Source organism: Pelophylax lessonae, assembly GCF_965119305.1.
Source record: "Pelophylax lessonae genome assembly, chromosome: 2".
Taxonomy (NCBI): Eukaryota; Metazoa; Chordata; class Amphibia; order Anura; family Ranidae; genus Pelophylax; species Pelophylax lessonae.
In genome coordinates this window covers 509853662-509879477 of record NC_138769.1, presented here as the reverse complement: position 1 = coordinate 509879477, position 25816 = coordinate 509853662, and the positions used below count along the sequence as shown (strand labels likewise).

General features: G+C 45.4%; 1 protein-coding gene across 1 annotated transcript in view; it reads right to left on the bottom strand.

The window, feature by feature from the left end:
- Window positions 1-25816, bottom strand: part of MYCBP2 (MYC binding protein 2) — a 553924-nt gene that overhangs the window by 343744 nt on the left and 184364 nt on the right. The window contains 2 exon segments of the mRNA XM_082246610.1: window positions 13158-13311; window positions 17953-18157. Coding sequence (XP_082102736.1) covers window positions 13158-13311; window positions 17953-18157 — 359 coding nt within the window.

The window sequence follows — 25816 nt, the reverse complement described above, 5'->3', positions numbered from 1 at the left end:
CAGTGAACAACATCCTTTTAGGGTGCAGTGAACACAATCTTTGTGGGGTGCAGTGAACAACATCCTTTTAGGGTGCAGTGAACACAATCTTTGTGGGGTACAGTGAACAGAATCTTTGTGGGGTGCAGTGAACACAATCTTTGGGGGGTACAGTGAACACAATCTTTGTGAGGTGCAGTGAACACAATCTTTGTGGGGTGCAGTGAACACAATCATTGTGGGGTGCAGTGAACACAATCATTGTGGGGTGCAGTGAACACAATCTCATACTTCTGAAGATTTGAGGGTGCTGCCTGTTCCATACTCCCCCTACTCCTCATCTAGCCTTTTAGGGGTACAAACAATAGTAATTGGGGCCTAGTGTGGTTGTGTACGTGTGATATACATACACTTTTTTTGGATCATATTTTCTATTCCGCTATTTAATCAAAAACCTTTGGGGATCAGTTAAATTGGGGGATAGTCTGTGTTGGTACGTGTGAGAGAGATCCACCTTTCCAAGTTGTTGGGGTTCATCTCATACTTCTGAAGGTTTGAGGGTGCTGCCTGTTCCATACTCCCCCTACTCCTAGCCTTTTAGGGGTACAAACAATAGTAATTGGGGCCTAGTGTGGTTGTGTACGTGTGATATACATACACTTTTTTTGGATCATATTTTCTATTCCGCTATTTAATCAAAAACCTTTGGGGATCAGTTAAATTGGGGGATAGTCTGTGTTGGTACGTGTGAGAGAGATCCACCTTTCCAAGTTGTTGGGGTTCATCTCATACTTCTGAAGGTTTGAGGGTGCTGCCTGTTCCATACCCCCCCTACTCCTCATCTAGCCTTTTAGGGGTACAAACAATAGTAATTGGGGCCTAGTGTGGTTGTGTACGTGTGATATACATACACTTTTTTTGGATCATATTTTCTATTCCGCTATTTAATCAAAAACCTTTGGGGATCAGTTAAATTGGGGGATAGTCTGTGTTGGTACGTGTGAGAGAGATCCACCTTTCCAAGTTTTTGGGGTTCATCTCATACTTCTGAAGATTTGAGGGTGCTGCATGTTCCATACTCCTCTTCCTCATCCTCCCTTTAGGGTAGGAAAAAATTTAATCGGGCCTAGTCTGTGTTTGTACGTGTGAGATACACAGTTTTTTATCCTATTCCGCTATTCAATACACACCCTTTTGGTGTAAAAAACATTAAATTGCGGCATAGTTTGCATATTTGACATTTGCATATATTGTGCCTTGTTGCGCTGTTTTGGGTACTCCACCAACATGGCCAGTGGCAATGACGCCATTCTCAGCTTAACTATCCCACTTCTATGCCTCCTTGAAAAAACAATTTGGGCGATGATGGAAGAGGATGTGGCACAGGATGAGGAGGAGGAGGAGGAGGATGAAGAGGTAACATTTCAAAGGCTTTCAGGGCAGTCATTCGCAAGGGGCTCCGAGGGTGGGTTCCTGCACACACAAACGCCAGGGACACAATTGTCCAGCAGGGGCACAGTTCTGGAGGATGAGGAGGATGAGGAGGAGGAGGAGCTGGAGGAGGAGATGGAACCATGTTCACAGCAGGGTGGCACCCAGGCCAGCTCATGGCCATCACTGGTGCGTGGCTGGGGGGATACAGAGGACACGGACGATACACCTCCCACAGAGGACAGCCTTTCGTCGCCTCTGGGCAGCCTGGCACACATGAGCGATTACACGCTGCAGTGTCTCCACAACGACTGCCGAGTTGCCCACATTCTAACTTGTGCTGATTACTGGGTGGCCACGCTGCTGGATCCCCGTTACAAGGACAACGTACCGTCCTTAATTCACTCACTGGAGCGCGATCGCAAGATGCGCGAGTACAAGCGCACGCTGGTAGACGCCATGCTGCTGGCATTCCCATCTGACAGCGGGGCCACAGTGGAAGCACAAGGCAGAGGAGGAGGAGGAGGAGGTCGCCAACGCAACCAGGGCACCGCCAGCACCTCAGAAGGCAGGGTTAGCATGGCCGAAATGTGGAAAAGCTTTGTCAGCACGCCACAACAAACAGCAGCACCAGCAGCTCAGATGGAACGTCTTAGCAGGAGGCAGCATTTTACCAACATGGTGGAGCAGTATGTGTGCACACGCCTACATGTAGTGAATGACGGGTCTGCCCCCTTCAACTTCTGGGTCTCCAAATTGGGCACATGGCCTGAGCTTGCCCTTTACGCCTTGGAGGTGCTGGCGTGCCCTGCAGCCAGTGTATTATCTGAACGGGTATTTAGCACGGCTGGGGGCGTTATAACAGACAAGCGCAGCCGCCTGTCCAGAGACAATGTGGACAAGCTCACGTTCATTAAAATGAACCAGGCATGGATCCCACGGGACTTTTCCGTACCTTATGCAGAATAGCAATGGATACCGACCTTACCCACCCATTGTTCCATTTTTGCTCTTTCTCACTCTTTTGGGGTGTACCCTCATTTAAAATTTTTGAAAAGAAGCAGTGTTGGCTACCTCGTCCTCCTCCTCAGGGCCAGATTAATGTAGGGGCTATTGGAGCTGCAGCTCCAGGCCCCTACCTTTTATATAGGCCCCGGGTTGGCTATATTCACTGTTACCGCTCTTCTGTCACTTGTAAACACAGAAGTCTGGCTTCTATGCTCGCTTCCCCAGGCAGCACCCTCAGAACCTCCCCACACAGCGTGAAGGCCGGACAAGGAGGGACAGTTGGCGATGCATGGATGTGTTTATGGGCTTCAGAGACAGCATCCCATGTTGAATTAGGCATGCATGGCTGCACCCTTCCTCCTCTGGGTGCATGGCAAGGCACGGCCCTTAAGGCCCTTCAAAATCCTCAGCACCAAGCCCATGATGCTGTTAATCCGGCCCTGGTCCTCCTCCACCGCCGCTTCCACCTACACCGCCCATAGGTGTGCGCAGCCTATTGCATTAAGGTGTGCACCCCAAAGTTGAAATACACATGCATGTGTTTGCCAGCAGGGAGAGTAATGTATCGGGGCCATGTACCTGTAGGCAAGGAGAAATAGAGCAGAGCAGGTCCCAGGGAGATCTTTCCCATCTCCTCACTGGCAATGCTATGTGCCCTAGGTGATTAGGGTGTGCCCAGGCACACCCAGCACACCCTGTGCGCACGCCTATGTCACCGCCACATCCACCACCACCTCAACCTCCCTCCTACTCCATATGGGCCTCGTCCTTCAGAGATGAAGAAGAACATTGTTTTATTTTTCTGTTTTTTTTTGTTGTTTTAAGTTATTTCCCTATCCACATTTGTTTGCAGAGCACTTGCCATGCTCTTAATTACGTTTTGCTGCCATTTGCAGCACTCTAGCCCTTTCCTTTGGTGTTTTAGAGCCATTTTAGTGCCTTAAAGTTCGGGTCCCCATTGACTTCAATGGGGTTCGGTGTCCGGGAAAAGTTCGGTAAAAGTCCGGGACACGGACCCGGACTTTTTTTTAAAGTTCGGCCGAACCCGTCGAACACGGACATCTAGGTGTCCGCTCAACCCTACTGACGAGGCTTTCCAAGGCGAGGGAGGCGGCCTAAGGCAGAATGACGTCATATATTTTATATATTACACAAACACACACACAAACACACACACACACACACACCCATTTGCTTTCTGCAACCTAGTGCTATGTAGGATTAGGATATTGGATATAGGAGGATATGAGACAAATTATTTTTAATTATTCACATATTATAAAGATGTGTTCTAATAGGTTAATCATTGGATACTACTGACAATGTGTTGAGGAATGGACTCGCTATATGTAGCCACATCCTAGCCTTTTAAATAATGACTTGAAAAACTCTGTGTTGTCTTAATTGATGGCTGAATGGATTCCTAATTACTATTGAAACATATAAAAAAGTGTGTGCATAGCTAACATGTGTTAGATGTATTTCTATCTGAAGAAGGGCGCTATCATACCAGTCCGAAACTGTCAAAGTACTTCTGAGATAGGGTCCTTTCACACGGCCGCTCCGTGTGTCCGCTAATCATCCTATTTTTTTGCGGATGATTTGCGGACATCAATGTAAGTGAATGGCACTGCGGATGTCAGCGGAATACCATCCGCTGACATCCGATTTTCCTCCTGTCAGTTCTGTTCCGTTTTTACGAATGGAACAGAACCCCATTTTTCCATCCGTGTAAAAACGGAAAGGAAGGAAAATCAGATGTCAGCGGTGTCATCCTCTGACATCCGCAATGCCATATACTTACATTATGTCCGCATATCATCCACAAACGAATGGGATGATATGCGGGCACACGGAGCGGACGACAGAAATGTCATCCGCTCCGTGAAAAAAAAAAAAAAAAAAGTCCCGCAGCGGACTTAAGCAGCGGAGCGGCCGTCTGAAAGGAGCCATATACTGAATTGCATTTTATGGAATTTTTTCCAATCAGGTTTATGTGCAGCAATCCCTGTGGACTTTCTATATATGGCCAGCGGGACGGTCTGATTGTATTTGCACTGAAGCAAAAACTGCCATGCTGTTCACTAATTCGGAGATTGAAAATAAATAAATACATTTTATATATACATATATATATAAAACAAAAGTTATATAGTGTGTATTCAGCTTAAGACTGCAGCACAAATATGTAGAGAAAAGGAGGGGGGAGTTTTGGGACTTTATATAAGGCTCATGTATAAATGTGCCTCCATCCTTAATTATGCGAAACAAAAGAGAAGTAGGTTTGGGACTTTGTGTGAGATGTGTGATCAAACATGGATGTGTATCATATGTAAACATAATACGCAATACATGCTAAATAGGAAAAAGGATGTATATGATAAAAATATATGATTTTATAAATCTCAGCAAATGGTAACAATTGTATATCCTAGATGAATTACATACAAAAATAATATAATCAAACTATAACATACTAAAAAGATGAAAAATAGGTAATCATAATTATTTATATCCATGATGGGCAAAATTGATTATAAAAATTATCATAAAAATGAATGATGGATAAAAGGGACCAAGGCGGTGCATCCTAATAAGATCTAGGCTTTTTGTGACAATCACTTCTTCAGGAGCAGATGCACCATGCGTCTACAACAAAATTGTACATAATAATGTTACTAAATGTTAAATGTATACTATCAAGGTCTTTCACGGATTGGTCATTACTTACAATTCAGATCAGAATTTTACCAAACTGGGTAGGGGGTGGAAGATATGCCAGAGAGAGATCTAAACCGGAAACTGAGCGAGCAATATCTGCGCACAAGTAGACATACAATAACTAAAAGAAAAGGGTCATCTTCACATGGGAATCACTATTGCCTCAGCTGGCAAACTGATCAGGCTTCTATAAAATATTATTAAATGTGTACAATAAGAAAACGGATATAGATATATATATATATATATATATATATATATATATAAGAGCTGGTTCACACTACCGCGACCAGAAAGTTGCCCCATGAAGGAGCAACTTTTTAGCACGACTTTGAAGAGACTTAAATGATAGGAGACTGTCTATGGGGAATGCCTGGGTAATCATTTTCTTCTTCCTGGAAAGTCTGTTCACAGTCGCTTGAAAATAGATAAGGATCCGACTTAGAGACAACTCCCATTGAAGTCTATGTGCACAAGTCGGATAGAGGTTGCCATGAAGTAGTACAGGAACCTTTTCTGAAGTCGGAGCGACTTTAGTGCATATTAATGCCCCATACACACGTACCGATTGTCGGCCGAACGATCGGCCGGCCGTCTTTTGTCCGGTCCTGTTTTGTTGGTTGAAAAGTGCTCAAGACTGCACACGAATTTTGTCGGCCAACAACAACCAACTGCAGAAGTGATGTCATGTTCTGGTCTACTTTTTGTGTGTTTTTTGCTTCACTGAGCATGCCCAGTCTAGATCATCACATTTTTGTCGGCCGAAATCTGTACTGACTGACAAACAATCGGCCGTTCTTTGTTGGCCAACAAAATTTTAAAGCCTTTGTTCGGCCGAAAAGTCGCAGTCGGTTGTCCGAAGCATCATACTAACAAGCCAACAATCGGCCGATCGGACGTTGGCCGAATATTTACGGCTGACAATCGGTACATGTGTACGGGCCTTAAGACGGCTCTCATTCATTTACATTGAATTTGTAATGACAAGCGACTTGAGGTCGCACAAGTCGTGTCCCAAGTCGGAGTAGTGTGAACCGGGTCTGATATAATTGAGTAACCTAGATAGAGTAAGGCTGTAATTGAATCCCAAATACAAGAGAAGAGGGAGAGATAAAAGGTACCAAAAAAAATACCCAAGTGCACGGTGATGTGTGATAGGATAAAAAAAATCCTAAAATATGTGCAGTGAGCGCATATGTGAAATGATAAGTGAGGGAGTTATGTGCCCAGCTGGTATACAAGTAGAGGAAGAAAATAAACAAATAGTGACCAACCAAAAGTGCCCAAAAAAGACAAAGCAAGCCAATGAAGTGAAATGAAAGAAAATCTATAATAACCACCAATAAAGTGAAGTTGATGTGTCAGCTATTAACTAGTTACCTTAATAAGCCAGTATCTCTATATTCAAACTAAATAATAAGTATATCCAAAAGAACAAGTATGGAGTGGCAGTCCTCAGAGGGGAAGACAGTAGTGTACCCCCTCCAGTGGGCACTGAAATGGCTCCCAGCGTCACGCAGCTGTTGTAAGAGAGGGAAGTGCGTCACAGCCCCATCAGCATAGCCAATCAGGCGCATGGCAACAAGAAACTTCCCTCAGAATTGAACGCCGGCATCACAACACCAAGACGTTAAGTCATGTCCGGCACGGAGAAAGCGTGACGCCGATACACTACGGCAAACAGCCCGCCCCTAACCCCGCATCAAATTGATGAGGGGAAGGGGAGGGCGGCCGGAGCGCATCACAGTTCCCGGACCAGACGGATACAGCCCCCCCACACCCATCCACAACAAGGAGAACAGACCGATGATGGTAGGGGCAACATAAGTCAAATAGACTGACAGGGATAATAATGATATTGGTAAGTAATAAAACTAATGAAAGATTAAAGGGAGTAGGGAGGGGGCTGGCCCACTTGTTTTTGGGTCTGTAATACTCCCTTTAATCATTTATAGTTTCATTACTATCCAATATATACAATTGTTACCATTTGCTGTGATCAATAAAATCATATATTTGTTTTGATCAGATACTGTACTTACTTTTTCCTATTTAGCATGTATTACGTATTATGTTTATATGGTACACATCCATGGTTCATCACACACCTCACACAAACTCCCAAACCTGCTTCTCTTGTTGTGCAGCACACATATGGTGTGACATAGAATATTGCAATTATCTCCATTTTATGCTCTAGGGCAGTGGTCCTCAACTCCGGTCCTCAGGGCCCACCAACAGGCCAGATTTTAAGTATTACCATGGGTAGATGCAGACTAGAGTACTGCAATCACTGAGCAGCAAATGATATCACCTGCGATGTATTTCAGTTATCTTGCAAACCTGGCCTGTTAGTGGGCCCTGTAGGCCAGGGTTGAGGACCACTGCTCTAGGGTATTGGTTAAAAAACGTTTGGGGGTTCCATGTAATTTTTTAGCAAAGAATACAGATTTTCACTTGTAAACAAATGTCAAAAATAGGCCTGGTCCTTAAAGTTAAAGGATCTTTGATGCCAAAAAGATAAGAACTTTCAGATCTAGTAAGACTGTACCTTGACAGGCAAGGATGGAACCCAAACCAAAAAGACAGGGTGATTACACGATGATTTTTAAAAATTTTAAATCTGATTTTTTTAGTTGTATCTGATTTTTTGGGGATTTTTATTAAGTTTATTTTAACAACATGCTTTTGGAATAAAAATCTATTTAAAGATGGTTTACTATTTAAGATACATTACTAATGGGATTTTTGTACTTACTGCAAAATCCATTTCAGAGTTTAAATCGACAGACGCAGCTCTCCAGAATTCATAACCAGTGGGTTATATTGCCTCCCCCAGGAGTAGGACATGGCAGAACAAAAAACTCCTGGCTACGCCCATGGGCTGTCCTCTGCTGGTATATGACCCCCAGTCTCTGCTCTAGGTCAGTGGTCCTCAACCCTGGTCCTCAGGGCCCATTAACAGGCCAGGTTTGCAAGATAACTGAAATACATCCCAGGTGATATAATTTGCTGCTCAGTGATTGCAGTAATCTAGTCTGCATCTCCCCAAGGTAATACTTAAAATCTGGCCTGTTAGTGGGCCCTGAGGACCGGAGTTGAGGACCACTGCTCTAGGTAATCAGTTTTAATCTTTCTAGTTAGGATTAAGGAGTAAGTCCCAAAGCAGTGTTAAACATAAGGGGTGGGAACAACCAAAACATTTCCCAAGGCTAAAAACATTAGCCAACCAGGCAACAGGGGCTCACCCAAACAACCAGAGCCCAGCTGAAAAGGAAAAAAAAAAAAAAAACAATACACCCTTTAAAGAGGATCAGGCCCTCAAACAACAGCCTGCAAAACTTTGCGGTCAAAGGAAGCATCCGCAGATGCCAACACGTCCACTTTATAAAACTTTGTAAAAGTATGCACCGACGACCAGGTGGTCAGCCTTGCAAACATGCGTCACTGACGTAAGTCCCAGGAGGAACTAAGCATCATAGTAGAGTGCGAACTAACAGGGAAAGGAGGAACCTGATCCATGATGGAATAGGCCTGAACCACAGTGTCTGATCCATCTGGATATAGTCACAGAAAAAAGCGGACAACCCTTCGAGGTCCACTCGTGAGCACAAAATATAGAGTCCGACTTCCTGAAAGACTCCGTTGCTGCCAGGTACACCTTAATTGCCCAGATCACATCCAAGACATGCAAGGTAATATCCTTCAGGTGTTTAAATCTGGGACACAGGAAAGGCAACACAATGTCTTCATTCAAATGAAAGACAGATACAACCTTTGGAAAGAACAACGGACAGGGGCGAAAGAACCACCTTATCACAGTGAATCACCAGGTAAGGTGGACGACAGGATAATGCTGCCAATTCCGACACCCTGCTCACAGAAGTGACAGCCACTAAAAATACCACCTTCTGGGACAAAGTAAGCATGGGAATCTCCAGAATATTTTCAAAAGGAGGATTCTGCAGTGCTGAAAGCAGCAAATTAAGATCCCAAGGTTGTAACAGATTCTGCACTGGAGGAATCAAATGTTGGACACCCTGAAGAAAGGTATGCACCAAAGAGTGTGTGGCCAAAGGTCGTTGGAAGAAGACCGCTAAAGCAGACACCTGGCTCGTGATGGTACTCAAGGCCAATTTCTGTTCAACCCCCATTGAAGGAAGGTTAAGATTCGAGCCACCGAGAAACAGCGGGGAGAAACCCCAAGACTCACACCACGCAATGTACGTCTTCCATGTACGATGGGTAGGAATCACCGACTCAGATAAACCCCTATCCTTCAGCACCTGCCGTTCCAACAGCCAAGTAGTCAAAGCCAGTGACTGTAAAGCAGGATGGAAGATTGGTCCTTGGGACAGAAAATCCTCCCTGAGAAGAAGCTTCCAGGGAACATCGGCGACCAGCCGCACCAGACCGACATTCCAAGCCCGGCGAGGCCAGTTCGGAAACCACCAAGATGACCGGAATCCGTTCTGCCTCGATGCCACGTAGAAGTCTGGGCAGAAGCTTGAGAGAAGGGAAAGTGTAAATCAGCCGATACTGACCCCACAGAGCCACCAGCACGTCTGTGGCGTCTGCCAGAGGATCCCTTGACTTCTTCACCTTTTTGTTGAGCCGAGACGCCAACAGATCCACCTCGGGGGTGCCCCACCGGAGACCAAGCTGATGAAACATCTCCGGATGAAGGGATCACTCCCCTTGGTCTAACGCATGCTGACTAAGCTAATCCGCCTGCCAATTTTCCACCCAGGCATGTGTACGACGAAGAGGGCTGGCACAAATCATTCTGCCCACCTTAGAAAGCCGGCTACCTCCAGAGCCACCAGGACACTTCTTGTGCCCCCTTGATGATTGGACATAAGCCATAGCTGTTGCAAGTCTGATTGAATGCGAACTGGACAACCCTGAAGACGATCCGTACAATGTTCCAGGCACAGTCTGATCAGTCGGAGTTCCAAGACATTGATCTGTAGTCTGGATTCTTCCAGGGTCCAGATCCCAAGCAGAATGCTTGCAGAGGACACCTCCCTAACCAGACAGGCTGGCATCTGTGGCGACTACTGTCCAATACAAGGGGAGGAAGGATTTTCCCAGCCGAAACGCTGGAGAATGAAGCCACCATATCAAGGACTCCCTCGCTCCCCGACTCAGTCGGATCAGATTTTCCAGAGACTGGGGAGTCTTGTCCCAATTGGTCAGAATCCCCCTTTGCAGGGACCTCATATGGAACAGTGCAAACAGAACCACCTCGAAGGTGGACACCATCAGGCCCAGCACCCGCATGCAAGCCTGGAGGAATGACCATCTGTTGAACGGCAGGAGTCGAATTGAAGCCTGCAAATTTTTGGAGCTTGTCCCGGGCAGTTCTACACACTTTTTTTTATGCGATTATGCTAGGCTCCTTTCGGTCCATCCCTGGAATTGTTAGAGCCCCCTCTTTTTATGCCCTTTCTCTTTGAGATGGCCTTGCTGTGCATTTCCTGCTTAATGAGGTAATGCTTTACTTTCAGTGTTAGACAGGCTCCATCTTGTTGGCTGGCTTACCACACCCAGACAGTACTGGTCCCTTGCCGAAATGGTTGGGACGCGCAATTTTGGTCTGCCTGTGGGTGTGTATTTATCCAGCAGCTATTCATCATATTTAGCTCAGTGCCTGGATCCTTCACTGGTTTCAGCCGATGTCCATCCTTGCATGTGTAAGGGTCCTGACACTGATTGGCTTTGGGTGATAGCCCTGGTTTGACCCATGATTTTGATTTGATGATCTTAGTTATCAATTATTCTATATATGCTCTTTTGGTGGTTCGCAGCAGTATGTGTGGGGTGCATGTGTTCTTGTTTTTAATGACTATATAGTCTGTTTTTTACTGTGATCAAGGGGAAGGTTCGGTTCCTTTTTTCTTTCACATTGGATTACATTGTATATTTCTAATAAATTATTGTAATTTTGATATATTTCTGTGTCAGTATTTTTTGTTAGGGAACTACTTCATTTATACCCCGTTTACCCTTATATGGTGCTTTAGGGCCTTCCCCCTCTTTGGTTCTAGTTGTCCCTGTTTTTTCTATATGTCTTTTACCATTAAGAGTATCACTCATTTGCGCTGTACAATTGACACCGCGGTGAGTGAAGGGGTTTACCAGGACATCTCTATTTACATAATTTCCTAATTCTGTGTCTGTGGTACTGCTATTTGTGCTTGTGGCTTTCCACTTTTTTCTTTTTTTGTTAGTGGTCTACACACTTCCCCTCTAACTGCCTCAGGCTTACTCTTCACTGTGCTATTAGTCCCCTGAAGCTGCTTCTTTATGGTGATCCATCTATCACAGGCACTCTGATGTCATCATGTACAATGCAGCCTCAGAGAGGGGATAAGGTGGGGAAATGTGCTCCAAAGACTCCATGAGTCACCAGGGGGACCCCACAAAAAAGTGTAAAAAACACTGCTAGGAAACAACCCCCACCGCGCTGGCAGCACCACCCGGTCGCCAGGCACAAAGCACCAAGCGATCCTCCACAGAGGAAAAAAAACAGGATGCTTGTGTGGAGGGTTATCCAGCGTTTGCAAAGGTTTTGTCAGTTTCTGAGAAGTCCTTAAATAGACAAGAGCAGCAGTTCTACTTACCTCCCCCCACTCATTGCCTCAGGCTCACTCTTCACTGTGCCATTAGTCCCCTGAAGCTGCTTCTCTATGGTGATCCATTTATTACAGGCACTCTGTCGTCATGTACAATGCAGAACGAGCAGTCCTGCATTGTAAATGAGGACACTCGCAACCAGGCGCGTCAGAGGGTAAAGGAGAGCCCTGGCTGACAGGTAAGTAAAAGATGAGGCAAGGAAAAACTGCTTTTGATGGCAACCTACACAAAAACTAGTATTTAAACTTTACCCTTCTAGTGGAAGTACTCTTTCACTGCAGAGTTTTAAAACTTTCTGGATTTACAGCAATAAAGTGTTAGGGTCCTTTCACACGGGCGGTCCGTATATCACCCCATCCGTTTGCGGATGATATACGGACATAATGCAGGTCAATGGGATTGCTGACATCCGATTTGCATCCTTTCAGTTCTGTTCCGTTTTTTGGAACAGATCATTGATTACCAGTGCAGACCCTGGGGGGGGGGGGGGGGGGGGTGCCACTAGAACCACCAGGGATGCCCACCCATGACCCCAGAGCCCTCCCCATCAGTGCTGCCCGCCAGTGCCCATTATTGCCCACCAGTGCCGCCCCATCAGTGCCTGTCAGTGCGGCCTCATCAGTGCAGGAAAAAAACGTATCCATTTACAAAATTGTATAACAAAAAAACTTTTTTTTTTTTTTTTCATTTTTTTATTTGTTTAGCAAAAAAGAAAAAACCTTGCGGTGATCAAATACCACAAAAAAGAAAGCTTCCATTTGTGGTAAAAAAAAGACATAAATTTGGTTTAGGTATAATGTTGCATGACTGCGCAATTGTCATTCAAAATGAAACCGCTCTAAAAGCTGAAAATTGGCCTGGGCAGGAAGGGGGTGAAAGTGGCCGGTATTGAAGTGGTTAAGGCTTTAATTTTCAATGGGTTGACAGCGCATCCTAAAGCCATGGCAAACTAAGCCAGAAGTGGGAGCAGGTAACCACTCCGCACCCTCCCAAAAGGTGCCAAATGGGGCAGCGGAGGGGGGGGGGGGGTGTAGGAGGCAGACAAACAGACTTTCCCATTTTGGGTGGAGCTCTGCTTTAATTCACAAAAAAAAAAAAAAAAATCTGAGGTTTACAATAGGTTAAGGCAGCACACTTCAACACACAGCATGAGCTTTGTAATGCACTGCAGCACAGGTGTGTTGTCTGCATATCCCTTACTGAATCGCACCAGTGTGAGTTTGTAAGTACCACCATAAGGACATTGTATGATTAAGTAAAAAAAAATAAAATAAATTCATTCGGAATGCTGCAAGCACAAAAATAAAAGCACATTACACAAACACAAACTTGCAAACTAAATTATTTAAGTATTTAAGATTTAAACTTTCAGGACTAACCTCCAAATAACATCATGGACTGGATCCAAGCAAACACCAAATCCTTGCAGATCCTCTTGTTCAGAATCATTGAACGTAGCACAGCTTCCATCCACTTTGTTGATGAGCAGACATTTAAATGGAGGAGGTTCGGTCATAGATGCTGGCACAAGACCTGTAGTATTGAAGGTAAATTTTATTTTATTGCCAACATGAGCCATTTTTTTTTTTTGGCCCTAAACTGATGCATTTAACTCTGAACAAATTTGTTATGGTCAGCCCTGTAGAAACAAGTATTTTTAAATTATTTAAACAAAACTGACTTAAGTAGTAAAAAATACGTGTAGCTCCCGAGCAAGCTATTTGATAGTAGTATAGTAGGCTAAAACTAACTAGTATTAAAAATGTTCCCCCACCCCCTCCTAACACCTACAGTATAATAACAAATCGGTTTAAGGAGGATCTGTATACTTAGCCTTTGTCTTTTTTTTTTAATGAAATTATTTTCATAAAAAAACAGTTTCACATACAGCATAGTAACATCGTATGAATGCATATAAATAATAAACATTTTTGTACAATATAGTGAACCAGCCTTGTAATAAACAAAATTTTTATATATATATATACACACACATACATATATACACATACACATATATATAGCCCTGCCCCCTAGGGAGCTGCTGAGAATTACACTTCTTGGGTTCCCCTGGGTTACCATTAGCAATGACAGCAGATACAACGGCATTAGGCATTCTTGGCTCAGACAATGAACAGTCCAGGGGATTTTTTTTTTTTTTTGTATTTTTATTGGAACTTGGATGGGAGAAGGGAGGAGTGGGATACTCCAACTTGAACTATGCACAATTCCTGAGGGCAACTGACTGTAGAATGCGGCAAGGCCACTGCTTCACCTTGCCACTGAAGCGAAGATCAAGAATATGTACTCTCGTTTAGGTTACTTTTCAGGGTCTAAATTGGCACCCCCTTTCTCACGGCTTGTGTGCGCTGACCTTCTGTCCACTGACGCCCTACTGGAGTGGTCCCCTTCCTGGGCAGACCCCTAGCAGGCTTCCCGGTACTTACGGACACTGTTTTTCCCTGGGTCGCTCTGCCTCCAACTCCCTTGTCAGCATACACTGGACCTCCTGGCTCAGCACACACTTCTGGTCCACCAGGCTGACCACCTGTGACAACCTTCCTCAGCAACAGGAGAGACCGCAGTCACCCTCCTCCTGGGACCTGGCTTCCCACCCAAAGACACCCTGTCACATGTGCCCATGGCTTTTATAACATATCCCAGGATGCACCACTGTTGTGGCAACCCACTGGGATAGTCATAAAAGCCTGTGTGTCACTGGCTGGGTTTCCTCCACTGTCCAACAGGCTCCCCTATTTGATACAGCGGGGACACTCCCTCAGGCCAGATGAATCACACAGACACATGCAACAGACCTAGCTACTGATCAGCCCGATAAGCAGATGGAGAAAACTATCTACACCAACTAGCACCTATCTAGGAGGGTGCTACATATACATGTCTCCATTATTGACTTGTCTCTTCAAAAAAGTAGTAATCACAATAGGCTGCTTGCTGTCTTTCATTTGCACAGTAAAAGGTTATCATACTGTAAGTGGCGGTTTGTAGTATACTTGTCTCTTTTCAGCCGGCTGCGGTCCAGTCACCTGATCTCGTTCCCTTGTGTCAGTCAGCAGTGGCTGCAGTGGAGAGAAGGGACCGCTGTCAACAGAGGAGCCATGGGAGCCTGGTCGTCAACGTCAAATGCCCCCAGGCATTGCCACCTGTTCAGCTCTCTTGATTTTCCCTGCAGGTACCACTGACTGACATAGGGGATCACATGACTGGACCAGGTTGAACGTAGAAAAGTGTATACATTTTTCTTACACAGATTAGTCAGCACAGGTGTAATGGGGGTAGCGGGAGCATTTTTAAGACTAGTTAGATTTAGTATAAAATTCTATCTTACCATTGTTAGTAATATTACCTCCGACTTTTAATCTTCATGTATTTGTGACTTTCTAAAATGACTAAAATAAAACTGCTGTCCACTGCATCAAGACAACAGTCCTTGGTCAAAGAATCCTTTTCCCCCACTTCCAGCTATTATTGGCTTACTTGTTTCTATCACTGGACTGGGCACATGGTCTGAGTTCAGATTACACATAAACAGAAGTAAAGAATGTACCGTCTTCTTAGAAGGGAATATAGATGAAAGATTCAGTACAACACAACCTTAAAATGAGCCAAAGTCTCCTAAAGTTAACCACCTTATGCCTGCTTTAGGAGGCTGGATTTAATATAAAAGTGCACTGTATTAAGCATTTGATTTCAAGCGATATATATATTAAAAAAAAAAAAAAAAAAGTATTTCCATAGCGCTTTTCCCCTCTAGGGACTCATAACGCTGAGGAGATAATGCAGCCACCTTGGACACACTCAGTTCAGCCAATTGACCCATCGTGTGTCTTAAGTATGGGAGGAAACCCACACACAGGGAGAACATGTGAAATCTATTAAGGCAAGAAGTGCTAACCACTAATCCACAAACCCATACATTTTGTACACTTGCATTGCCTTAAGCAGAATAAAGAGTATTACCTCAAAAAGAGAAGATTCCCAATGTTCTATCTTTAGAAATGTTAACTTTGCTTAACCACTTAAGGACAAAGCCTATTTCTGACACATGTTGTTTACAAGTTAAAATCAGTATTTTTTGCTAGAAAATTACTTCTGGGGAATAAAACGGCAGTCGTTGCAATATTTTTTGTCATGCGGTATTTACGCAGTGGTCTTTCAAATGCAATTTTTTTGGAAAAAAATACATTTCACTGCATTTAAAAAAACTAAACAGTAAAGTTAGCCCAATTTCTTGTATATTGTGAAAGATGTTACGCTGTGTATATAGAACCTAACATGTTACGGTTTAAAATTGCACACACTCGTGGAATGGCGACAAACTACGGTATCTAAAAAATCTCCATAGGTGACGCTTTAAAATTTTTAACGGTTACCAGTTTAGAGTTACAGAGGAGGTTTTCCAGAGTTATTGCTCTTGCTCTGGCAATCGCGGTGATAGCTCACATGTCATTTGAACACCACTTTCATTTGCAGGCACGACTTACGTGTGCGTTTTCTTTCGTGCGTGAGCTTACGGGGACGGGGGCACTTTTATAATCATTTTTTATTTTTAACACGGTTTATTAAAAAAAAAAAAAAAAATCCGATCACTTATCGCTGTCACAAGCAATTTAAACATCGCTTGTAACAGTAATAGGCAGTGACAGGTACTCTTTATGGAGGGATCGGGGATCCCTCCACTACAATTCAAAGTATTCAAAATGCCGAAATCTGCATTTTTCAATACTGAGTAAACCGGAGGCAACGTTGCTTCTAGGTTACATGATTGGAGACCCGATCGAAGTCGAATACGTCCCCTCCAGCTCGCTGGGATAACGGCCGAGTGGCTGCTGAGCCATATCGGCTTTTATCTTCTGAAAGCTGACCGCCGGCTCTAAAAAAACGATACCAGGTTGATGCCTACAGCTGCAGGCATCATCCCGGTACAACCACTTCTGCAAGCCGACATACAGGTACGTCGGTTTCCAGGAAGTGGTTAAGGAGGAACTGCAGTCTGCTCACAATTGGTCATAAAAACATCTTTGCCATTCTAAAGCTTCCCTACAACCACTTTACATATTTTATATATACTGTGATTCTGTACTTGCCAGAAATCGCCCACCACTAAGTCTTGCTGCAGCCATTTTAACTATGGGCAGCTAAAGCTGCAGCCTGTTCACTTCCTGGATTTACACAGATACACAGGCACACACATATATATATATATATATACAGACAAACTCACACCACTGCTTGCCTGCACATTTCTCTCCTCTCGATTATTACACATTGATTTCTGCAGTCTCCTTTTATCTCGGTCCTCATCTAGCCCCCCCCCCCCCAGCTCTGCAGCTCTCATTGGCTCTCCTATGACTCACCCCTCCTCCTTTGCTGGCAAACTCTCACAAGAGTGAGAGAGCGAGCTGTGCATGATGTCATTAGCCTAGGCTCATTACCAGACAAGAAAGAGGAAGTGGGCTATAGAAGGTATTTATTGGCAGAAAAAAAATGTCTTACTATCCAAAGTTAAAACAAGGACAGAGGATTTAATGGGAACATGAAAAAATGACTGAAGGTCTGCTTTAAGCAGTACCATGTAGAATCTATTTTTTGTTCTAAATTCCTTAGGGGGATAAAAAAAAAAACACTTCCTGGTATGGGAGGGTGCCTAGGCACTCCTGTACCCACTGCCATAGAGCTGCATATCTGTAGTGTGTGACATAGGGCACTATTGCCTCTGACTGCTTTAGCGATGAACTGGTGATGTCACTACTATGCTGCTTACTGTTCAAGGAGGAAGCAAAGCCCTGTCTCTGACAAGGTGGCTTCCTACACACAGATACAGAGCAAAGCATGGTAAGTCAATAATGGGATAAATTTCAGCTGCATGGACTAGTGACTAGTCCTTTGCCTACTTGCCTGCCCTTTTTTGGGCACAGCTTCCAAAGCTTATTCTCTCTTTAAGGCAAAGCCTCACATACGATGCTCATTGCAAAACGTTTCAGCAGCACCATTATCCAATGTTCAGTACACAAACTTAAGCAATATGGATATACACACAATATATACAGCTTGAATAAATAGATAACACAGCCTATCAAATTGTATGCTTGGTAAAATTTGGTATATCTAAGACATAATTCACTAAAACCAGCACAATAGTCTCTTGCTTACCTATTATGTGACGACTTGCAAAGATCTCAGATGTGGCTAACACATGTGAGTTGATAAGTGCTTCATCAATCCGCAGGAAAGTTTGGTCTCCACTTGCCCCGACCCAGGTTGCTTTCCTTCCATACTTTGAGCCAATGTTGGGCATTGGGGCTGGCTTTGCATTCCAATAAGGCATGTCTACAATAGGTCTTCCTAGCTGTCCTTTCTGTAACAGACAATTTAATAGCAAACCATAAAATCAGAATACATTGAAATAAAAAAAATCATCCAAGGAGGTTAGATTTACTGTATGCAAAGCTTAGGGCTGGTGTTTACACCTTTATGTTGATATAAAGGGGACATTGTATTAATATCCATACTTCTCATTATTTAAGAGGCCACACGTCAGCAAAACACAAAGTGGGCATGTAGTATATACAGCCATGGCCAAAAGTGTTGAGAATGACAAGTATTTTTATTCACCAAGTCTGCTGCTTAAGTGTTTTTAGATTTTTTTTGTCAGATGTTTTGATGGTATACGGAAGTATAATTACAAGTATTTCACAAGAGTCAAAGGCTTTTATAGACATATACATTAAATTTATGTAGTCAATATTTGCAGTGTTGACCCTTCTTTTTCAAGACCTCTGCAGATCACCCTGGCAGGTTGTCAATCAACTTCTGGGCCACGTCCTGACTGATAGCAGCCCATTCTTGCATAAACAATGCTTGGAGTTTGTCAGAATATGTGGGGGTTTTTTGTTCACCCGCCTCTTGAGGATTGACAAGTTCTCAATGGGATTAGGGTCTGGGGAATTTCCTGGCCATGAACCCATTTCAATGTTTTGTTCCCCAAGCCACTTCGTTATAACTTCAGGCTTATGGCAAGGCGCTACATCATGATTAAAAAGGCATTGTTTGTCAAACTGTTGGGAGATGGATGGTTGAGAGAAGTTGCTCTCGGACAATGTTTTTATACCATTCTTTATTAATGGCTGTGTTCTTAGGAAAAATTGTGAGTAAACCCACACATGAATCATGATGATTTACTGTTGGCGTGACAGGACTAATGGTAGCGCTCACCTTCTCCAGACAATCAGAAAGGGGATTAAGAGAAAAGGACTTTACGCCAGGCTGTAGCAGTTCAAACCCTGTACCTTTTGCAGATCTGTCTGTACCTGCTGTATTTCCTGGAGATAAGTGGCTTCTTTGCAGTCATTCTTGACACCAGGCAATCCTCCAAAAGTCTTCGCCTCACTGTGTGTTCAGATGCACTCACACCTTCCGCTGCCATTCCTGAGCAAGCTCTGCACTGGTGGTGCCTCCATTTCCGCAGCTGAATCAATAGACGGTCCAAGCTCTTGCTGGACTTTCTTGGGTGCCCTGAAGCCTTCTTCACAATTGCAGTGGAAATGTTTTTTTATGGGATTAAGTTCATTTTCATGGCAAAAAGGGACTTTCCATTTAACTGCAATTCATCTGATCACTACTCATAACATTCTGGAGTATATGCAAACTGCCATGATAAAAACAGGCAGCAGACTGAAAATGTATATGTGTTATTCTCAAAACTTTTGACCAAGGCTGTATGTACATCATTTCTGGATATCATTAGCGACTGCAAAAACTCCAATGTCTTTAGACAAACCCTCTCTGGTAGACCTACAATGCGATATAGTAAAGTGTTACTAAACCCACAACAGTAAAATCAGTCGGTATATGCAGTAAAGCATGCTGGTTATACTCACTGTGGAATCTAGTTAATCCTGTGCATTGTGTAAAAAGGCTGTTTGATCACGTTCTCTGATCCTCCCCTTCTTCCACTGTCCCCAATCAATCTGATAGCACAGAACCTTGGGGGCACTCTACACATGCTCAGATTTAGGTGTATTGCTAGAGTTTCTCTTCTTGGGAGGGTGACTGATCGGTACAGGGGCAATTAGCACTGGCCAGAGGGTCAGGGGTCATGCAGCCTCATAAGACAGGCAGAGGGGAATGAAAACTCCTACAAGCTTTAAACAGTGCTGGGCTGGACACTGATAAAAGTCACACAAGACTGGGGGGCGTGGCCTGGCGCCGCATGTAAGAGGACGTGTGTGAGAGGAGCTCTGCCAGACGGATCTCCTATACCGCTGATCCTGCAGCCCTACGGGCACGATAATCCTCCCTACACCTCCCGCAAACCTGCGTTACTTACCTCCTCATGTCCCCGCCGAAGAAAGGCTCCGGGGGCCACGGCGAAACTGGCCTCATTCCGGCGACAAGAAAAGGAGGCCTCAATCCAAGATGGCACCAACTCTACTCCGGAGGTGGGGACAGCTGAGGGCCCTGCAACATCCAGGGTATTGGAAGCTATCTCTACATGCCAGGCTACGCTGACAACCAAAATTGAGGAGGTAAAAGGTTGCTATCTCTTTATTGAGGCAAGATATGCAGAAGCTAGGGGACAGGGTTACTGAAACTGAACACAGGATTAGTGAGGTGGAAGACTCCCCTGCAAAACTCCTCAGACAGGCTGCAGCATCAAGTGAACCTTATACTCCAAAAACAAGATGACATGGAAAATAGGTTACGCCGCTGTAATCTGCGGTTCATCTGCCTCCCAGAGGGCTCCGAGGGCACGGACCCTTCATCCTATTTGGAGCAATTACTCATTCAGGCAGGGACTCCTTTTCACCTACTTTCGTGGTGGAACGTGTACACCGCCTTTTGGGGCGCCCCCCACCTCAGGGAGCACCCCCCTGCACCTTGATCGCAAAATTCCTGAATTATCGGGACAGGGATGCCATATTGCGCCTGGCCAGAGTTAAAGGGAACATCCCACTTGGAAACCACAAAGTGGCCATCTTTCCAGACTTCTCAGCGGAAGTCCAGAAGCGCTGCAAGAGTTTTCTGGAGGTCAAACGCTGTTTGCGTATCAAAAATATCAAGTATTCCATGTTATACCCAGCCCGCCTTAAAGTGGAGGGAGATGACCGAGCACACTTTTTTGAGGACCCTGAATCCGCCATAACCTGGTTGGAACACCATGAAGCAAGAGCTTGACCACCTCACCCAGACACCTCCACGTTCTTCCCCTGATTGCCTGTGCCTTATCCGCTGCTATGTTCGGGTGGAGGGGTTCTGTAGATCCTTTGGAACTGGAGACATTGACACTTTCACCTTCCCCTCCCCCATGCTGTGCCTAATGGGACTAATTCTTACAAGTTATACCGGCAGAGCGCCCCAGCTCCATGGATGAGACTGTTTTTTCCTCTTCCTATGGCCTTCCATCTGCCTAAAGGCTTTGCTCCCCAGCGATGCACCTGCTTGTTTTCGCCCCCTACACCCGCTCCGGTGAGTGTTTGCGCCGTCCCCCTGTTGTCTTCTGCGACCCTTGGATGATCCGAGCCCCCAGGGCACCCTGATCCTCTCATCAGTGCCTCCTTCTGTTTCTACTGGATGGCCTGGGGGTCACCTTTCTTTTGGTTACATCTCCCTCCGGTCGCACGACGGTCTGTTTTGTTTGGGGCGCATTTTTGGGAACATGCACGCACAAGTGGAGGTTGGTGCAGGGCAGGGTGGGAGGGATGGGATCTTAAGAATGTTAACAGATTTTTTTTGGTACAATCATTGCATTGTTTGTCTACTACATAACTTTGACTCAAGCACTACCTGTTTGTTTCTATGCAGTCGCTTATTACTACAAATATCTTACTATGTGAATGATGGTGTTAAAGACTTGGTGACTGAGATCCTGGGAGTCTCTGTTCCACGCCACACAATACCCCTGCCATGGCCGCACTCAAATTGATGACGTGGAATGTCCGGGGTATGCGTGATAAGATAAAGAGGACAGCTGTCGTCAACATTTTGCACCGCATTAGGGCAAATATCCTAGTGCTGGGGGAGACGCATTGGAAGGCCGCATGCAGCAGTCTCTTAAGCGGCCTTGGTTTGGCTGGGTGTACCACTCAGCATACAGTTCCCACTCTAGGGGTGTGGCGCTCCTGGTGGCCAAAACGGTGCATTTCCAGCTCCTGGGATCTCAAGTCGATCCACTGGGTAGATATGCCTTTCTTAAAACGTCAGTTTATGGGAAATTACTGTTACTGATGGCTTTTTATGTGCCCCCCCCCCCTTATTCTAGTACGATCATTTTGGAGGGTTTGGCGTTTATGACAACACCCGGGGGCCCTGGTGAACTGGTTGGGAGACTAACCATGTATTGGACTCTACCCTTGACAGGTCCCATAGTGCCTCTCCAGCACCACCGACGTCGTCACACACCAGGTTCTCCCGCTTGTTGGAGAGCTTTGGTCTGGCCGACTCCTGGTGTACTAAATACTCCACTCAGCGTGCCTACTCCTGCTTCTCAGCTGCACACCACTCCATGTCTTGTATAGACATGGTACTATTGTCCCGGACCCTGCTCCCCAGATTGTTGGCAGCGGGCTTCTCCCCTAGGACCCTCTCTGACCACTGCCCATACTGGATCACACTGTCCTTGCCCTGCAGTCGACCTCCTCCAGCTTGGTGCTTGAACCCCGCCTGGCTTGCCTTGATGTCTGATGAGGATGGCATAGAGGGGGCCTGGTCACAATTCTTCTCTGATAATGATGGCACGGCTCCCCCGGCAGCGGTGTGGGAGGCATTCAAACTGTTCGCTAGATCCACTATGATCGCCCGTGTCAAAGCTATCAAGGCGCGGGCTGCTGAGGCATACTCCAGGGCAATGACTAATCTGTCTGCGGCTGAGCGGGCCTTCATGGCAGACCCGACTCCGGCAAACGAATCCCAGTACAAACTGATCTCTAGAGTGCTATCCCAACTTGACTACGAAAAAGCGAAAACAAAGTTATTTTTTCAGAAACAGAATCTGTTTGCCCATGGGGAGCGTGCTGGTAAACTGCTTGCATACTTAGTCCACTGTGAAGACAGGCCTCAGGGAGTAATAACCCTCAAAGATGAGCTAGGTACTGAAATAACTGACCCTGACGAGGCGACAACGCTTCTGTTCGTAGTTAGTACACTCTTCACTTCTAGGGCCCCTGCTGACTGTACTGACATGCATGACTTTTTAGAGATGGTTGACTTCCCAACTCTGACACCCGAAAAGGTGGCAATCCTCAAGGCACCTCTGTCCGAAGGGGAGATTGCGGAAGCCGTGTCCAAGTTTCCTAGATCTAAAGCCCGGTTGAGTACTTCGCCCAATACTCCGAACTTCTCTACCCTAAACTACTCTCCCTATTTCAATCCCTGTTTGAGGATTCTGTCCTGCCCCCTTCCATGCGCTAATAGTGTTAATCCCTAAACCGGGCAAAGACCCGCATTTCCCAGAATCATACCGCCCTATCTCGCTGCTCCAAGTAGATATTAAAATCCTCGCTAAAATTCTATCCCTCCGCCTCAACCAGGTGAGCCTTTCACTCATACACCCAGATCAGGCTGGGTTCATGCCTGGAAGGAATACCTCGTTTAACATCCGCCGGTTATTTATGAACCTCCAGGCGCACCACGACTGAGTCGGTGGCAGGGTAGTGGTCTCCTTGGACACGACTAAAGCATTCGACTCGGTGGAATGGCCCTTTTTGTGGGCTTGTCTTGAACGATATGGCTTTGGACCTAACTTTATAAAGTGGGTCAAACTTTTGTACAGCCCCCCGGTGGCGAGGGTCCTGGCTAACGGCTGGCAGTCAAACGAGTTCCCCCTTTCTAGGGGCACCCGCCAAGGGTGTTCCCTATCCCCCCCTTACTTTATGCCCTAGCCGCGGAGCCCCTAGCGAACGCTATCAGAGCACACCCTGAGATCCATGGTCTTCGCAGAGGGTCATTAATGGAGAAAATCAGTATGTACGCTGAGGACACCTTGCTTTATTTAGAAGATTCTAACGTGTCCCTGCTTACGGCCCTTTCCTTGATTGAACATTATGGACGGTTTTCCAGTCTTCAAATAAACTGGGATAAATCGCAGATCCTCCCACTCGACGAGAGCCCGACGGTGGTCACCCCCGCAAATCCGGCCTTGCAGTGTGACTCCCGTATTAAATACTTGGGGATTCAAGTGACGGCTAGCTCGGCGGATTATATCCCAGATAATGTGCAGCCCTTATTCCCTCTGCTTAAGGCTAAAATTCAAGTGTGGTCAAAATTGCCATTGGGAGTGATGGGAAGAGTCAACTTGATTAAAATGGTTCTCCTCCCCAAAGTCCTTTATGCTGTGTCGCACTCCCCTATTTACCACTTAAGTTCTTTAAGCAGATGTAATCACTCCTTAAAGCTTTTGTATGGGGTCCTAACCGACATAAAATTTCCTGGCACAAGCTCAAGAATCCCTCAAACCTGGGTGGGGGGGGGGGTGGCCTTACCGGACTTCATCTGTACTATGTAGCGGCGCAGTTGTCTCAGCTATTCCACATAGATAAGACAAACAGGGAGCGATTCCTGATTCTGTTTTGCCCCGGGTGGGCTCAACCTCTCGGGGATCCCCTACCGGTTATACTTAGGGGTGTCAGGGGCTCGGAGGAGTCCCTGTGCCCTAGGTCCATCTTGTACCACTATAGTCGAATTTGGGAGGTGGTGGCAGACAAGCTCCAGTGCTCCCCGTTCCACAACCTCACCCCCCTATGGCACAACAGTACCTTACGGGAGTTCCTCTCCATCCCCGACCCCTCCGTGTGGTGTGGGAGAGGCATCTTTCTCCTTAGCCACATCTCCACGACTGCTGGCCTGAAATCCTTTGAAACCCTGAGGGAACAGTTCTCTCTCCCCAGCCTCATGCAATACAGGTACTTGCAGCTCTCACACGCATATAGATCTCAATTCCCTGACGGACCACTAGGACTAGAGCCAATTACTACCCTCGACATTGTTAAATGTACAGAACCCAGCCACCTCATCTCTATATTCTACTCCAAGCTCCACACGCCCTCTTCCACCACGATAGCATATGCACTTAAGACTCGCTGGGAACGGAGTGTGGGAGCTATGGAGGACGAGGAGTGGGAGGATGCCCTTGAGACATGTAAACGAGTTTCACCAAAGCTATCTGACCATTTGACCCAGACCTTTATACTCCACAAGGCGTATCTCACTCCCCTTAGACTGACAAAGTATAAACCCAACCTGGCCCCCTCTTGCCCTATGTGCGGAGACCCTGAGGCCTCCTTTTTCCATTGACTTTGGAGCTGCCCCTAAATGCAGGATCTATGGCGTCAGATTGTCACTTTCCTCCAAGATAAAATGAGATCTCCCCTACAGCTCTCCCCTAAGGAGTGCCTCCTGGGGGTTTACCCGGATGCAGATATGCCCAAATCCACTACAATATTCTTACAGGAAACGTTGTTTGTTGCACGTAAACTAATAGCCAGACAGTGGATGAGGAATACTCCCCCTACTTTTGGGCTCTGGCTCAAAGAAACAAACAATATCCTCCCCTTCCATAAACTCCTATACAAACACAGGGGATGTCCCCAAAAGTTCAATAAGATTTGGGACAGAGGGGTGCAATGCCCGGATACGGGCCGGTAGCGCTGTATACTACCGTCCTTTGATGGTCACGTTCACTGCTATCGGTATGATCGACTGTATATTGCTCGGGTGTTTTCCTGCCTTAAGTGCTTGTACAGTTTTTATATGACTTTTGTAAATTTTTGAACTTTTGCAAAACTCACTTTATATTTTTTTTTTGTATTGTACCAAACCTTTAATAAAACTCACCGTAAAAAAAAAAAAAAAAAAAAAAAGGATGAGAAAAAGTATTTTGCTGTTTATATTTACTAAAAAAATTGAATTTCCATGTTCTGTGTACTGTGGGAGTCCAGATATAGTAAATGCAGGCTCCTGGGTTTAGTAACACTTTAAGGCTCAAAGGAAGCAGAGCCTGCATATGTAATGAACAAACAGA